The sequence below is a fragment of the Alligator sinensis genome, unplaced genomic scaffold (genome assembly GCF_000455745.1).
Source record: "Alligator sinensis unplaced genomic scaffold, ASM45574v1 scaffold996_1, whole genome shotgun sequence".
NCBI classification, from domain to species: Eukaryota; Metazoa; Chordata; order Crocodylia; family Alligatoridae; genus Alligator; species Alligator sinensis.
In genome coordinates, this window is record NW_005842581.1 from 367,541 (window position 1) to 384,820 (window position 17,280).

Below are 17,280 nucleotides of genomic sequence, written 5' to 3' on the forward strand. Positions count from 1 at the left end.
AGAGAAAAGGAAGAAACAGCACAAGGTATCAGAAATAAAGGAAGGGGAAGAGATAAACCAGTATGACATAAGACAGAAAAAGAACTGAGCTGTTTTATCCTACTAGAAATAGCCCTTCTCAATCTGACAAGTACAGCTGACAGCATGAAGTGGCACAAACCATAGGAAAGAAACAAATATCCTGATCAAATGGAGAGTAGGGAACCCTTCACATATACATACATAATCTTAGCTTAGACAATTACAGTAATTACAGTAAAAGCTCTGTTATCCGACAACCCTTGGGAACGAGGGATACCGATTAATCAAATATGCCGCATCCGGTGCACCTGGGCTTTCACTCCTTGGTGTCAGTGTGCTGGGGGACAGGGAGGGGGGCCCCACGCAGGCTGCTTTGCCTTGGGCTGTGGTCCACAAGGAAGAAGTGAAGAAGAAGAACTCAGCTCACAGCAGCGAAACCAGAAGTAGGACTTCTGGTTTCGCTTTTGCCGCGTCCCTCAGAAGGAAGATTTGTATTGACAGATGCTGGTTGGTGGAGCTTGCCGGATGGTAAAGTGCCAGATAACACAGCTTTTGCTATACACTGCATCTCTAGAGACCTAAATTCAGCATGGAATTATGGTGATTCTGTGCTTTCTTCTCTTGCTGCATTCAGAAGTTTCTCAGTGCTGTTTTCTTACAAGACAGAAGTACAGCTATTCTATGCAAAGGCTTATAATTTAAATCAGTTTCAGAGTTACTAGCTCAAGTGACATCAACTAGGTTTTGATACGTCCCATAAAGTAGTTATCCTATATAAACCAAATCTAATCATCAGAAAAAAACCCTGCAATTCTCTTTTGGGTTATTCAAATCTGCCCCTTACCCATTTGGGAAAGAATATATTTTGATTTTTTTTATAATTAAACCCACACAAACGCATGGTTTGATCAGGCATCCTTGGAGAAAATTAAATGTTTGCTCCTTTATACTTTACCCAAAGAGACCCTGTCAACATGCAAGAACTCCATTATGACAGAAATCTAAATAAAGATCATTACTGCCTACATTTATTCTGGCACAACATTAATATACTTTGGACACAAAACAACGATGCTATCAATATGTCTGATCTATACATACCTTACGTCCACTTGCCCAAAATATTCTACATGTTGTTTCTAGAAGTGGATGCTAAGTAAATCTTGTTGTCAGTAACATACAAAATTGTTTTTCATCTATAGCTAAACAAACTCCAAGTTCTATTCACCCATATTAAAAAATATGCAGGCCATTCATTCAATTTCAAAAAGGATTAGTAAGCCTTCCTGGTGGCTTCATAATTTGTGGTATGATATATGTGTATTATATAAAATCCACCACACCACAAAAACCTGAGTTCAGTCCCGTCTACTCCACAAATAAAACCACACCAAAATTATCCACTTACATCACCAGAACTATGATGCAACTAGTAGCACAAATTTACTGTACTTATTAAGTAATCTACATTTTTAGTAGGTTAAAGGGACAATCACTGTCACTTCCCTGAAGAACATATAGATTCCTAGAACTGGCTGTTGTTCATTTTTTGGATTTGTCTCAAAGCGCAATGCTAGAAAGCCCCAAATTCCCAAAGTGACTTGATTAATAGAAGGTTACTACCACAATAAGTTTTTTTTTTAATTCAAACTATTCCAGGTACATTAGCTTTTATTTTCATTTGGGAATATGTTCAAACTGCACAAAACAATAAAATGACAGATATGTACTGTTTGTAAAGCACCACACCTTCTCAGATTACCAATGTGTTCCTGTTCTTGTTTCAACAAGTTGTTTTTTTTAAATTGCACTAAGACAACACAAAAATAAAACTTTCCCCGCCATCTTTACAGAAACAGACATCAAACAATTTTAGGTCCATAGTAAAGTAGTGAACTTACCACTGATAATGAGCTGAAAATGTCACACTGAAGTTGTTCCAACTATCCCAGTCCCATTTTAGCGTGATGTTTGTGTTTATAATGTGGACTTGAACATTCTGAGGGATCATTAAATTCATCTGGCCTACAATTTAAAAAAAAATGGAAGGATGGGAAGAAGATAAGGCAGTGGCTTTCAATCTTTTCTGGACTCAGGGCACCCTTCACTGGACTCAAGGCACCCTCCATAACTTTTGTGAAGAGAGTGGTACCCAATTTCAAAAACAAATTTATATATTACAGTGCTTACCTCCTTGCAGAGGGGCCAGGCAGTCTGGGTGGGGGATCAGCCAGGCAGAGACAAGTCTGACCCTGTGTCTATGTCTTCATACCTTGCTGCACCCTTCAAAGGAATGGTGGTACCCCTAGTAAACTTTCTCCCTGTCATCCACCCCATGGGGCTGCAATACAGTCTAGGTCTAGGATACACTGTGTATGTGTTCTTCAAAAGGGCTTAGAATCATAGACAAGTCAGTTTGGAAGGTACCTCTGGAGGTTATATAGTCCAACCCCCTGCTCAAAGCAGGACCATCCCCAACTAGATCATTCTAGGCAAGGATTTGTCTAGCTGGGTCTTAAAAACCTCCAAGGATGGAGATTTCACAACCTCTCTGGGTAACCTGTTTCAGTGCTTTACTACTTTCCTAATATCTAACCTAAACTTCCCTTGCTGCAACTTGAGACCATTATAGTTCCTTGTTCTGCCGTCTGCCACCACTGAGAACAGCCCAGCTCCATCCTCTTTCAAGCCCTGCTTCAGGTAACTGAAGGCTGCTATTAAATCCCCTTTCAGTCTTCTCCAGACTAAATAAGCCCAGTTCCCTCAGCCTCTCCTCAGGAGTCACGTGCCCCAGCCCCCTAACCATTTTTGTTACCCTCTGCTGGACTCTTTCCAATTTGTCCACATGCTTTCGGGTGGGGGGGGGGGGTGAGACACACGGTTCACACGACAAAACTCCAGATGTGGCCTCACCAGTGTCGAACAGAAGGGAATAAACACTTCCCTCAATCTGCTGCTCCTATGAATGCAGCCCCAGTATGTTGTTAGGTTTCTTCGTAACAGGGGCACACTGCTGGCTCATATTCAGCTTACTGTCCACTGCAACCCTCAGGTCTTTTTCTGCAGAGCTATGACTTAGCCAGTCAGTTCCCAGTTTGTCAGTGCATGGGACTGTTCCATCCTAAGTGTAGGATTTTTACTTGCCTTTACTGAACGTCGTGAGATTCCTTTTGTTCCAATCCTCCAATTTGTCTAGGTCTCTCTGAATCCTAGCTCTACCCTTCAACATATCCACTACTCACTCCACCCAGCTTGGTGTCATCTGCAAACTTGATGAGAGTGCACCCCACCCCATCTTCCAGATTGTTGATGAAGATATTGAACAAAACTGGCCCTAGGACCGACCCCTGGGGCACTCCACTTGCATCTGTGGATGGCAACTGGTCTCATCTTGAACAGGTCCAAGGAGGTGATCCTCCCCCTCTATGTGGCACTGGTCAGGCCGTAGTTGGAGTACTGCATCCAGTTCTGGGTGCCGCACTTCAGGAGAGATGTGGACAACATGGAGAGGGTCCAGAGGAGGGCCACTCGCATGATAGGGGGCAGCAGGGCAGGTCCTACGAGGAGAGGCTGAGGGACCTGAACCTGTTCAGCCTCCACAAGAGAAGGCTGAGGGGGGATCTAGTGGCCTGTTACAAACTAGTCAGAGGGGACCAGCAGGTATTGGGGGAGTCCCTGTTCCCCCAAGCACTACCAGGAGTGACAAGAAATAACGGTCACAAGCTGGTAGAGTGTATATTCAGACTAGACATCAGGAGGCACTACTTCATTGTCAGGGCGGCTAGGATCTGGAACCAACTTCCAAGCGAAGTGGTGCTGGCCCCTACCCTAGGGGTCTTTAAGAGGAGGTTAGACGAACACCTTGCTGGGGTCGTTTGACCCCAGGACTTTTTCCTGCCATGGCAGGGGGTCGGACTTGATGATCTGCTCAGGTCCCTTTCAACCCTACCAACTATGAAACTAGACATTCAGCCACTGTTTACTACCCTTTGAGCTTGATGATCCAGTCAGTCTTCTATCCACTTTACTATTCATCCAACCTGTACTCCCTTAGCTTACCTGCAAGAATATTGTGCGAGACCGCACCAAAAGCCTTGCTAACATCAAGGTGGGGCACATTTCTCACAGGAGGGCCACTCTCTCTCCAATCTCTCAGTCCTGATCCTCAAGGGAAACTTACACAACACTTCCCAGAGACGAGCCTACGAGCTCCATTTCATCAACCTCCTGGACACTAGAGATCATGGACTAAACATACTCCCCAGCTCAGCCCTTGGCTTCTTTACTTTTCATTCCATCCAGGAAGAGCACACACCAACTGCTGAAACTTCCTTAGCCTGACGAAGGGTTTTTGAACCCGAAAGCTTGCTTAATAACTATTCGGGTTGGTCTAATAAAAGATATCAAATTCACCCAAGGAAACTTGTCTGGACTAAACATAGACATTAGATTTTTGATACATTATAATCTGCCTGGCAACTGACTCCCCAGCCCAGCACCTGGTTTCTTTACTATTCATTCCATCCAGGAAGAGCACACACCAACTGCTGAAACTTCCTTAGCCTGACGAAGGGTTTTTGAACTTGAAAGCTTGCTTAATAACTATTCTCCAACTATTTGGGTTGGTCTAATAAAATATATCAGATTCACCCAAGGAACCTTGTTTTGCTAACATCAAGGCATACCACATCTACTGCTGTCCCCACATCCATAGAGTCAGTCATTTTGTCATAGAAGGCAATCAGGTTGATCAGGCATGACTTGCCCTTGATTAGGAAGAGCCATCAGGGATTCACCACCTTCTTCTCCTTCAAGTGCTTAAAAATGGATTCCTTGAGACCCTGCTCTGATTTTTTCAGGGACTGAGGTGAGGCTGACCTCAGTAGTTCCCTGGATCCTCCTTCTTGCCTTGCTTAAAGATGGCCACTATATTTGTCCTTTTCTAATAGTTCAGGACCTCTCCCAATCACCACTAGTTTTCAAAGACAATGGCCAGTGGCTCTGCAATCACATCAGCTAACTCCCTCAGCACCCTCAGGTGCATCACTTCCAGCCCCATGGACTTATACACATCCAGCTTTTCTAAATAGGCCTAGCCTGTTTGTTCACCACTGTCATTTGCTCACCTCCTCCCCAAACTGTGCTGCCAGGTGCTTGCCTGTGAGGTAAAAAAGGCATGGAGTACTTCAGCCTTTTCCTCATCATCCGTCACTAGGTTGCCTCTGCTATGCAGTAGTACCCCAAGTTTTTCCTGGACTAGTGCTCTGCATCTTATTTCAGGAGATTAAGAGTAAGAAAGTAGACTGTGGCTTAAAACAAATACTTGCTAATTTGGAACAAAAATAATTGATGGCAGGCAAGAGGAGAGAGAATATTTATTGGGTGTGCAGCCAGAAGTGCAGGGGGGAAAAAAAATGGAGACAAAAAGGAACTTCCAATAACTTTCTTAAACATGATCTTAAACACGATCATTCTGCAGAAACAGTAACTGTCCAAATCTGAATAGTCCTTTAGAAACCAGACAGAAAGACTGCTTCCTAGTTGTACTGTGTAGAACACAGCACAAGTAAGTATATTGCCCCTACATTACTAAACACAGGAAGTAAACCTTTTCCAGTAAAGCTGTCTTCATTTCAAAAGTGACAGATAAAAAAATTGTACTATAAAGACAAGCTTTGAATTGAAATGAGACTTCACCTTTAAAGTGGTTCTAATTTCAAAACTGAGGGGGGATAAAAGGGCTCCCTTTTGCTCAGCAAATGTCTTTTATTTATTTATGCTGAATCCTACGATGTGTTCAATTTCATGAAAGAATAATTTCCTACTTTTTACTAATGCCTGCTAGGCAAAACTAAAATTGCTCTGGGATAATAAAAAATATTTTCTGACTACTGCACTTAGATTACCATGTACATGGAATGTATTTAACAATATCTGCAACACCTTATCTTTAAGTTATTCAACCCCAACTGAAAAATCACTGTAGTAGAGACGCAACTTCATTATTTCACCAGGCTGCTGCATAGATGCAATGGAAAGAGACATATGGTGCCAAAGTTTAACTAGTAAAGCATCTGTAAACTAAGCAAATCTGAGCCGGAAAGTCACCGAAACAGTAAAAATTAGGAATTTCTCTTTATACAAATCATTCTTAAACGTAAAACTACATTTGTTATTAGTAAAAACTTAACTTTAATAAACAAAAGCAAACCACAAATATCCAGATTTACCCTTTTAACTTGGAAGCCTATTTATATGCTCCTCATTATTTCCCACTTCACAACTGTATTTTTCCTAGCAAAGTTTTACATTAGCAAACATATTTGTCCACTATAATAGGACGCACCCATCATAAATTGATAGCATCCCAGTAAATTATGAGAACATAGTTACAACATCATGGAAAACAACTTCAGACAATCACAAGCAGTTTTTTTTCCACCAAAAAAGATAGCTGGTGCTTATTTTTCGTGTCAGCCCCAATTTTAAGAAATTACTTTATCTAATTGGGTGATGAATAAAGTCAAAAGACAGGATAGAGAGGATAGTAAGCCACACAAGTTGAGCAAAATTCCTTAGTTAACAGAATGGGTTCTACTAGAACTTAAATTCTGCTGTTAGATCATCAGAAAGGAAATAAGAGGAAGTAGCTTGCTAGACAAAATGTCTGCGAACGCGGTAGATACAGTTCAGCTACAGACCAACTTACAAGGACAAGTAATGGTGAAAAAAAAAGAGAATACTCTCAGAGTAAGTAAAAATTTTCAGGGCTGGACAACAGAAACATGAGAGCTGCTGAGTATTTGGTTGGAACTCCTCCAAATTTGGACTTTTTTTAAAATCAGTGCTCATTTTCTATTGCTGGAAAGGTTTTTCTTATTTTAAAGAATTCTGTCTTCTCATGATAAAATGAAGGATGATCAAAACCTAAAATTTAAACTTAAAGCATTTTTTAAAATAACCCATATGATTTTAATGGACCACTGTCATCTTTCATTTTTAAATGATTACTTTAAAGAGCACTTCATCAACAATTGTTTCTTTTTTTTTTGAAAGATCATGTCACAGTTTATTTTTTAAGTGTTAAAAAGAGAGAAGAAAAAAGGATTACTTTGGCTAAGGGAACAATCAAGGACCCAATCAATCAAAAACACTTAGACTTAGCTTTAAGCACATAAATTACTTCAAATGAACTTACATCGAAACATTTAAAGCAGGAGTGTCAAACGCACTTAACTCCAAGGGCAAGATCCAGACCCTGCAGTTTCTTGCAGGTCAGAAACCTGACTTCCAGCAGTAAGCAGCTTAACTCCCTGGGCGCTGGTCCCACCTACAGAGCAGCTCTGGTAGTCATGGGCATTAGCCCTGCCATAACTTGCCTCACTGCTCAATTTCTGGCAGGCTGGATCTGGCTCGCAGGCCTTATGTTTGATACCCTGATGTAAAGTAAGTAATGGGTATGCTCATGTGCATAAAGTTACACATACACTTGAATGTTGGTAGAATTGGGACCTAATTGGCTACACAACAGAACCAGTGCAGTGAAACTACAAAATGCTGGCAAATGCAGAGGAGGAAAAACATTTTTTTAATTAACTTTCAGTTACAAGAAACACCTGAAGAATACTCACAGACAGACTGGAGAGTTAAAGGGATGGTGTCAACGTTAGCTTACTTTGATCCATCTACTACAGACCCTACTCTACTATTTTAGGTCCAGGGAGTCCCCAAACAGGGTCCTTCAAATTACTACAGAAGTTCCCAGAGCACTTTCATACACAAGAGGTTCCCCATTTGCTCTCAGAAACGTTGTTTCTAGAGGTGTGTGAAATGGTGACGCAAATCAGGGACAATTCGGATTTGGCCCAAATCAGGTTGGGGAGAGCAATTCGATTAGTTGATTTGGATCATTGTCCCTGATTTGCGTCACCTGAAACTAAACATGAAGATTCAAAGCCAATTCGGAGAATCAGCGATTCAGCCATAGAAACAGCTTTAAATGTTTTTTCTACATGCCTAGAGGTACTAGGCGTGGCTCATGAACACTGAGATGCTGGGGTGGATGGAGCGTCCCATGGGAATGAGGGGAGGCCCCTTGCATGCTCAGTGGCAAACCTGGAAGGGGACCAGAAGTACTTCCAGTCTACTGCAGAGCCCCTGCACCCTCCCCGGCTTGGCAATCAGCCATGGGGGGACTCCGGGTGGCCCCCCAGACCCAGGAGGCACCAGTTGCCAAGCCGGGGTGCTCCTGGGTCTGGCCCACTTCTGGGTCTGCTGCCGAGTGCACTGGGGAGGCCCCTGAACACTCCATGAGCCCCAGCATCGCGGTGTTCATGAGCCAAGCCTGGTACCTCGAGGCATGTAGAAAATACATTTAAAGTTGTGTCTGTCTGAAGCGTGAATCTTTCTTAATCTCTCCGATTCAGAGGGTTCCGATTCGTTTTGGAGAAATTAAAGGGTCTCCTAATTTGATTTGGAGATTCGGCCACCGAATTGGGCCAAATCTCTGCTGAACTGAATTAGGGACCGAAGCTTCGCACAGCCCTAATAGTTTCTACCTTACCCTGAGAAAAATACTAACATCATGCAAAAGCAGCTTCAGAGAACTACAGGAAAATAATGTTTAGGTGTAAAGACAGCTATCCTAAGTCTTTGTCTCTTCAGAAAACAAAATGCAGAGGTTGAAAATGTCAACAAGGTAACACTCACATATAGACACTAATCCCTCAAAACTAGTATGTTTAAGAAAAATCAATACGGCTTTATAGGTTCAATAAAAGAGGGTTTCATATTTCAAATCTGATTTGTAATAGTAATTTTAAAACTTATTTTATAGCCAAGAGTAAGACTACACAAAAGGTCAGAGTCAGTGTACAGTGACATCTTCCTTCTCAGCAAAATTATGTAAATAAGTAGACTGTACTAATAAACTGGCCAGGGGAGTGGCAGGGATGGAAAAAAATGAAACAGAATCAGGAAGAATAATTTTCAATTGTAATATGGTACTGCACCACAGGAAGCTTTTATTTTGCTTTTAAATCAGGCTTTAAAGATGCAAAGTTACAGCAACTGCTGTCTGACCTCCTACACCAATTGCTGGTCCTAAGCATGCTACAGGATGTGGTAACCAGAGAGTTTTAGTTCTATTGCCTCACAACAGCTAAGTCTTTGGTTACTAGATCAATATATTAATGTTAAACACAAAGTATGTTAAGATAAACTTACACTTTTTTTCTTAATTACATATTTATATTACCTTAAAATAACTGTATTTAACTAGTTAAAATATTTAAAAAAAATGCATGAGAATAGCTTTTTAACTGAATTCCAATTTTCCATCTGAAGCAGAGCTTGACACAAGTCATACAAAAATAATTTATCATTTACTAAAACAGGTATAATGAAATAAAAAATGTAAAAAAGAAGAACCCAACTGAATGTATGCCACAGGATATAACTGTTTACATAAACATAGAGAGATTAGATGGTATCCAGATTGTGCGCCAAGGAGTTTCAAAATGAGTATAAAGACTATATTTATAAACATGTTTGAATGTTTACCAACTAATGTTTAACATCAGTGACTTAAATCAAATCACCCTGTTCAACAGAAAACCTCACATGACATTGCTGTGAGGGACAACTGCTAAAGAAAACAGGAAGGTAAGTAGTAGATGTAAAGAGATGAAGGTAGACTTCCAATGGGAAGATAAGTGTTAAAAGAAGAGGCAAGTGAATAGGATGAGACAAAATATACTTTTTTTCTATCAGTCAAAATGTATCCTTCTATTTTGATTTTTAAAATACAAATATCTGTTCTAAGACTAAATATATATGGACAAATATTCCTTCTACATGGAGAAGTAGTTAGCAGGGTTAATCTGAAGGCAGGCAGGGCAGGGTGAGACCTAATACAGAGGTTACAGCTTTTGGCACAGGTGCCATGGGTAGCCTCTGTGCGCGGCATGCAGCAGATCTGGAAGCAGGGAGCATAGCAGCAGATTGGGTAGAGGAAAGGGACAAGGGTGGCACTCAGGGAAGGTGCAGGGCTAATTTACGGCACACCTGTCAATGTAAGACTCATTCCTTTGGAGAGGCACAAGTTTTTTTGTAGGCTACAGTTTACATCAGATACTATAGACATTTGACCAATATCTAGTCCAGTGGCTCTTAACTTTGTTAGACTGAAGGCACCCCTCAGAAAATGCTCTTACTTTTCACTTCCTTTTTGACTACAGAAAAATAACAGAGGTATTCTTCTGCTGCAAAGAAGTTGGACCACAACAGGGAAGAACTGTTTTAACACTATAGATTCCTATGTGAAAGTTCTGGGGTTATCTTGTGAATTACATTTGGGATACCTAGCCATGCTAACACTGTATGGCACCCCTGAGAGGATCTCAAGGCACTGAGGGCGGGGGGAAGGTCATTACAGCACCCTGGCTGAGAATCACTGATCTAGTCATAGCATCTGACCACATAGACTACATCTGGAAAGCTCATACCTCTCTGAACAAGTTAACCTTGAGCATAAGACCACAACATAGGAACATAAGAATTGTTATTTACTGGGTCAGACTATAGGTCCATCTTGCCCACTGACCTGTGTCACACAGCCCCCTGAAACAGCAGGGCTGTTTTGGGCTGTTTTCCTGCCCCATGTCCATTCACATCCCTGGGCAGAGTTCCACTGGACAGTGTCCACTGTTTTTCTGAGTTCATTCGAAGGCCAGGGGCCCTAGTCCTGTGTGTTCTGCTTGGTATACCCCCTCGGTGTGTTCTGAACCTATCACCCTCACCATCCCTATTTTGTCCATTAGTTGTCCCAAGCGACCAGTGATGTGCCGTTAGTGGGCCTTGTCAAAGGGGGCTTATGCCTCTACTTGGCAGGCTCTGGCCCATGCTCTGGAACAGAATATCAAAGGCCTGTGTCACACGGCCCCCCCATGACAGCAGGGCCACCTTTTTGTCCCTTGTCTGTTCATGTCTCCAGGGCAGAGTTTCACTGGGAAGCATCCACTGGTTCCTTGGATTAGTAGTTTGAGGGCCAGTGGGCACTGTCTGGTGTGCTCTGCTCAGCATCCCCCCTTGAAGCACTTGTTTTAAACCTCTAACCTGCTCCTGTCTCTGTTTTCTCTTTAGTAGTCCCACCCCAAACTCAGCTGACATGTCCCCAGTGGCCTCCCTACTAAAGGAGATTTATAGTTCTTCCTTGATGGACCCAAGCCCATGATCCACCGCGTACATCAAACAGCCTGTGTCTCGCAGCCCCCAGGAGACAGCAAGGCCACCATCCTTTCTCTCATTCAGTCATATCTCCAGGCAAAGTTTCACTGGGCAGTCTCCACTGGCTCTTTGGACTTGCTCAAGGGCCAGTGGGCACTGTCTGGGGGGTCCCTGGGCAGAGTTCCACTGGACAGTGTCCACTGTTTTTCTGAGTTCATTCGAAGGCCAGGGGCCCTAGTCCTGTGTGTTCTGCTTGGTATACCCCCTCGGTGTGTTCTGAACCTATCACCCTCACCATCCCTATTTTGTCCATTAGTTGTCCCAAGCGACCAGTGATGTGCCGTTAGTGGGCCTTGTCAAAGGGGGCTTATGCCTCTACTTGGCAGGCTCTGGCCCATGCTCTGGAACAGAATATCAAAGGCCTGTGTCACACGGCCCCCCCATGACAGCAGGGCCACCTTTTTGTCCCTTGTCTGTTCATGTCTCCAGGGCAGAGTTTCACTGGGAAGCATCCACTGGTTCCTTGGATTAGTAGTTTGAGGGCCAGTGGGCACTGTCTGGTGTGCTCTGCTCAGCATCCCCCCTTGAAGCACTTGTTTTAAACCTCTAACCTGCTCCTGTCTCTGTTTTCTCTTTAGTAGTCCCACCCCAAACTCAGCTGACATGTCCCCAGTGGCCTCCCTACTAAAGGAGATTTATAGTTCTTCCTTGATGGACCCAAGCCCATGATCCACCGCGTACATCAAACAGCCTGTGTCTCGCAGCCCCCAGGAGACAGCAAGGCCACCATCCTTTCTCTCATTCAGTCATATCTCCAGGCAAAGTTTCACTGGGCAGTCTCCACTGGCTCTTTGGACTTGCTCAAGGGCCAGTGGGCACTGTCTGGTGTGTTCTGCTCAGTATCCCTGCTGGATGCACTGATTTTTAACCTATGACCTACACTCCCATCCCTCTTTTCTTCCTTATATGACCCCAGTAATCACTTGATGTGCACGTAGAGGTCCCCCATATTAAGGGGGGCTTTCAGCTTTACTTGGAGGGCACTAGTCCACATTCCCAATGCACATCAAATAGACCTGGGTAACACAGCCCCAGTGACAGCAGGGCCGTTTTCCTGTCCCTCATCTGGTCATATCTCTAGGCAGATTTCCATCGGGCAGCGTCCAGTGCCTCCTTGGTCTCATTTGAGGATCCAGTGGGCACTGGCCAGTGTGCTCTGCTCGGTATCTCCCTCCCACCCCCAGAGGACTTGTTGTTAACCTGTGACCCTCACTCCTGTTACTGTTCCTAAGCTGTCCCAAGAAATTGGTTGGTGCAGTTCATAGCTCCCCATCACAACAGAAGGAGCTAAGAGATTCATGGTAGTTTTGTGTCCCGCATAGGCCTGTGTCATGCCCTGCCCGGCCACTGCAGGGCAGTCTTCCTATTCCTCATCCGTTCACAGCTGGGCAGAGTTTTGCTGGGTGGCATCTACTGGGTCCTCAGACCCCTCTGGGGCCAGTGGGTGCTGGCTGCTGTACTCTGCTCGGCACCCCCCCGCTTGGAGCACCTGCGCTGAACCTCTGACCCTCGCTCCCGTCCCTTATTTCAGTTCTGCTGTCCCCTGGCATCAGTCAATGTACACCTCATGATGCCCTCAAACAGGGGGGAGGGGAGGGCGGCTGCAGCTTCTCCGTGGGCTCACCCGCTTCCCCACACGAATCAAACTTCCCTGCCTCACTCGGTGGCCAAGAGTGGCTGCAGAAAGGGAGTGAGACCCGGGGACGACCAGCAGGTCTCAACCTGCCTGGACCCTCACTTCAGGGAGCAGCGCTGCGCCCCGACATGCCGTCCAACCCAGACCCACCGGCTTCGCAGCCGTCCCATGTTTTCCGGAGCCACACGTCCTCCAGCCCTGAGCTTTATGGGCTCTCATGAGAGCTGTCTAGTCCTGATCCGGTGTCAACCACTTTGCAGGGGCAGCCGCTCTCCGTTTACAGCGTGAGATGCGCCATAGAGATGTAAGGTGTAGCAAGGCCAGGCACGTGCCCTCAACCCCGGCCCCCCTCACCTGCACAGCTGCCGGAGCCCAGTGCCGCCAGGAAGCTCAGCGCCGCCAGCGACAGCGCGCACTCGCTGCACGGAAACCCAGCTGCCGCCATCCCGCCGAACTACTGTCCCCGCCGGCCCCGCGCATGCGCAACCCGACCCGACCCCACCCAACCGCCGCAGCTTCGGGGAAAGGATCACTACTTCCCCACATCCCTCACCGCGCTCGCGACATAGGGGGCGGGGCCTAAGTAGGGGGCTAGCTCTGCGCATGCGTGGCCTGGCCCCACTCGAGCGTCGCTGCTTCGGCGAAGCGACCGTTAGTTCGTCCCTGCTACCGTGTCCGCGACGCAAGGGGCAGGGTTTGCGGTTCTGTGAGGGGAGGCTGCACAGAGCGCAAGCCCGGGGGGAGGGCGGGTGCTAGGCTTGGCCTGCGTGTAGTGGGGCTCAGGAGCCTCCCTGCGCGCCTCCTTCTGCGTGGTTTTCCGGGAGAGGCCAGGGACCCTGGATTTCTCTCCTCTAAAAAGATCCCGAATTTTGGGTTAAAAAAAAGGTAACCCCAAATCCGCATTTTCCCGTGATATAAATGAAACACCACAATACACAGATAGATATATAGTGGTGTATCATTTTAATCATGGAAAAAATGTGGATTTGGGGTTACTTTTTTAAACCCTAAATGGGGGATTTTTTTTTTTTTTTTTTTTTTTTAAATGAGAACCAGGATGCGTGGATTACCCTGTAGGCTCTGGGCATCAGAGCCCCTAGCAGCCCCATCCCCTTGCCCTTTCTGAGCCTCTTTCTAGGCTCGTGTACATCCTTCATGACTTAGTGCTGGGGAGGAGGGGGAGTTGGGCTTAAACCTGATAGTTTTGGGGTATTTTTTTAAAGGGTTTTTTTTGGTCAGATCAGCCAAATCAATTCTAAATCTGTGAGTCATTCAAGAACCATATGTGGCCCTGCCCGGCTTGGGGCTTCAGATGCTTCCAAATCATTTGGCTGGCATCCTATGTGCAGGCCCAAACCAGGAGACTTGGGGTTTGGATGCCCCCAAGTTTTGCTTCCTTTAACCACAGGGCCATAGGAGCAAGCAAGGGTGAAGTCTCCCAATCCATTAAGTCAGGGCATAGCCAAGATCTTCCTACTGGAAGTGAAAGGGAGGTTAACTATAATTACCTCAGTCGGGGTACTGCCCCCTGCCGAGAAAGTGGTTTTCCCCTGCAGCTAGGAAAACCACCTTAGTTGGTCATGGTATTCAACTTGCCAGTAGCACATGATACAAAACATCAAGGGATGCTGCCTACCCTGAACAGGCTAGAATGACTGCGGGAGGCATTCCTCTTTGCTTGGGTGGGGTTTCCAGCCAGCAATTTCAAAAGCAGCTGGCTGAATCGTGGTCCTCAGCAGGACACTGCTGCTGAATTCTTTTGAAAAAACCCTTCCTCCCATGAGTGAGCCTGGCAGGCTAATTTATAAAGGTCTTAGAATAATAGAATCCTAGAAAATGAGGGTTGGAAAGGACCTCAGGAGGCCACATTTAGTCCAACCCTCTGCTCAAAGCAGGGCCATCCCCAACTAGATCATCCCCAACTAGATCCCCAACTAGATCCCCAGCTAAAGCTTTGTCCAGCCAGGTTTTGAAAACCTCCAAGGATGGAGCTTCCACCACCTCTCTGGGTAAACTGTTCCAGTCTTAAGGATCTATGTGGTATAGAGGTGCTCACATGGAAGAGTGCACACCTTCAAAACCCCTGCCCAGCCCCTTAGGTGTCTAAAGTCTGTAGGCACCTAAGTGTTTATCAGTAAAGTTCCTGAGGTGCCTCAATCTCTGCTGCTGTGCCTAACTGGCTTTGATGATGCCTTGGCACAGTTGATCAGCTTGGCGTGTTTAGAATCACTGAATTGAGTTCCTCTATTTCCTGGCAGGGGATTTTTCTGGTAGGTGTTTTCTCTAGCATGCATCCAGTGGAGTATATAGTTCACACAGACTAGTGGTTGTAGCTCATTCGCAACTATGACTGGTGGTGGTGCTACTTCCCCACTTTTGTACAGTAGACCTATGCTTAAAACATTGGCCCAGGCTGTGGGAAACTAGAGTTCAATGTCTTTCTCAGCCTGCAAAAGAGTCAAACCTAGGGTTACCATATGTCTGGGCTTTCCTGGATATGTCCTCTTTTTGGGTCCTCCCATCTCCGTCCATGCGTGTGTGCACGTGTGCATGCACACACACCTGCTGGCACTGAGGCTGCAGCAGGGCGGGGGAAAGGGGTGGGGAGGTTCTTTGGGGGCAGCAGGCAGCTTTCTTAAGGCGATTAATAATCTTAACTTAATTTTTTTTCCCCAGTGTCGGGGGTGGGACCTGGATTTAAGTTCCAATTCCAGGTGATACTCAAATTTTTCATAGCAATTTCAGCACAGTAGGCCCTTTGAACACTGAAGTTGAGAAATACAAATAAATAATGAATAGGAGAATGAATAGAAGAGAGCTATAGTAGGAATAAATTCAAATGCCAAACTTCCAACTAAGAATATCAATACTGTGCCCGCCTGGCCTCGAACACCCGGTCACGTGCAGCTCTGGCCTGGATGTTTGGTGGTGTTAGCCATACCGTCCCTGGTGGTCCGTTGAGTAGGTGTCTGCTTCCAGTGTGGTCTTCCCCAATCTTTCCTGCCATGACTTTGAATGTTATTTCAGTGGAGGGTCCAACCACTGGGAGTCTCTTGATGGCGGAACATCTGTCTAGCGGTCTTCTGCGAGGCTCCACCTCCCCTCTACCTTGCCCTTACACCCAGTCTTGACGGGTCACAGCTGTCCTCCTGGCCAGGTTCCCGACGGTTGAGCCCCTGACTATTCTCGCCGGCGTGGTCCTTCCTGCTTAAGCATAAGCAGTCTGCGGTATCCTACCTGGGCTACAAGGCCGCCGCCCTTTTCCTAAGGCTACCAACCAACCCCGAGGCTTAGGTAACACTCTGGCTCCATGAGCTCTGACTCTCAACCCCTTCAACAGTGGGAAACAAAAAAAAAACAACCCAAAGAGAATCACTAATGCACTCTGAGGGGCCCAGCTATCTCCTTGCTAGGCTCCCTCTGCTTAGTCGCTAATACCCACTCCTGACACTATAGGCCTGCGTTCGGCCCTATATATGGCCGGGGTAGCCTGCGGACTCCACCCCCAATCCCTCGTTGCCCAGCCTTTGGTTTCTCCGGATCCGCTGTAGTCCTCCAGTGGACGCCTGTCCTCTCGTCACCCGCTGGATTGGCCCTACACCACCAAGGGCCGTGTTTCGCAGCCCCTCACGCTGCTCTTGCCTCCCATCTCCCACTGGTGCGCTTCTTCGACTCCCCTGGTGCCGTGAATTGTGTTGGCCTCTCCAGCCCTTCTGCTGTGGCCACTGGCGTCAGGGTCTTCCTGCGCTTCTCTGCCCTTTTGCCCAGGTTCCCAGTCTTGAGGAGCCGCCTCCAGCTCCTGGCTCTTTTCGCTGCAGCCAGCAGGCTCTGGCTTGCAGCGTGTGCTGAAGCATCTTTCTCTGCTGGGAGAAGCAGCTTCCGGCTCCTTTCACTCCCATAGGAGCTTCAGGGAGACGCCTCCTGCTGGTGATCCTGCAGGCATCAACCTGCCCCCCTGCTCTTTGCCGGCGGCCTGTTCTATTTCTGCCGGCCCGTGATCGCGGCTGACGTCACTGTCCAGCCATAGCTGTATAAAGGCGGGGCTGAGGAGCCGCGTGGGTTCGTTCCCGGGTTCTGGCTTCGCCACAGGTCCTGCTGCAGGTAAATATCTCCCTTTATCTTTTCCTTTCCTTTTCTTTCCTTTCCCTCTGAGGGTTCCTGACCCCGGGGTTCCTCCTTGGTAATTTGGGGTCCTCCTTTCTGTTTCTCCCTGTGACAGATACTTTTAAAATAGTGTATTTCTCAAGAGGTAAAACATGCAAAACAACTAAGAAGCAAATGTGTTTTGTGAGCAAAGCATGAAACAAGGATGTATCTGGGGCTTGTTGCTAGTTTCA

General features: G+C 46.0%; 1 protein-coding gene across 4 annotated transcripts in view; it reads right to left on the reverse strand.

Moving 5' to 3' along the window:
• Positions 1–13,438, reverse strand: part of IFNAR1 (interferon alpha and beta receptor subunit 1) — a 35,138-nt gene extending 21,700 nt beyond the window's left edge. For 3 of the 4 annotated variants that reach the window (XR_324850.3, XM_006032658.3, XM_025214425.1), the window contains exons 1-2: positions 13,298–13,438; positions 1,923–2,046 (exon numbers count right to left, since the gene is read on the reverse strand). Coding sequence is in view for 2 of the 4 variants with exons in the window: in XM_006032658.3 (XP_006032720.1) it covers positions 1,923–2,046; positions 13,298–13,388 (215 nt within the window). In the remaining 2 variants the exon portion in view is untranslated. The remainder of the gene's footprint in view (positions 1–1,922; positions 2,047–13,297) is intronic. The other variant, XM_025214426.1, reaches the window with a different exon arrangement.
• Between the last annotated feature and the right edge of the window lie 3,842 nt (positions 13,439–17,280).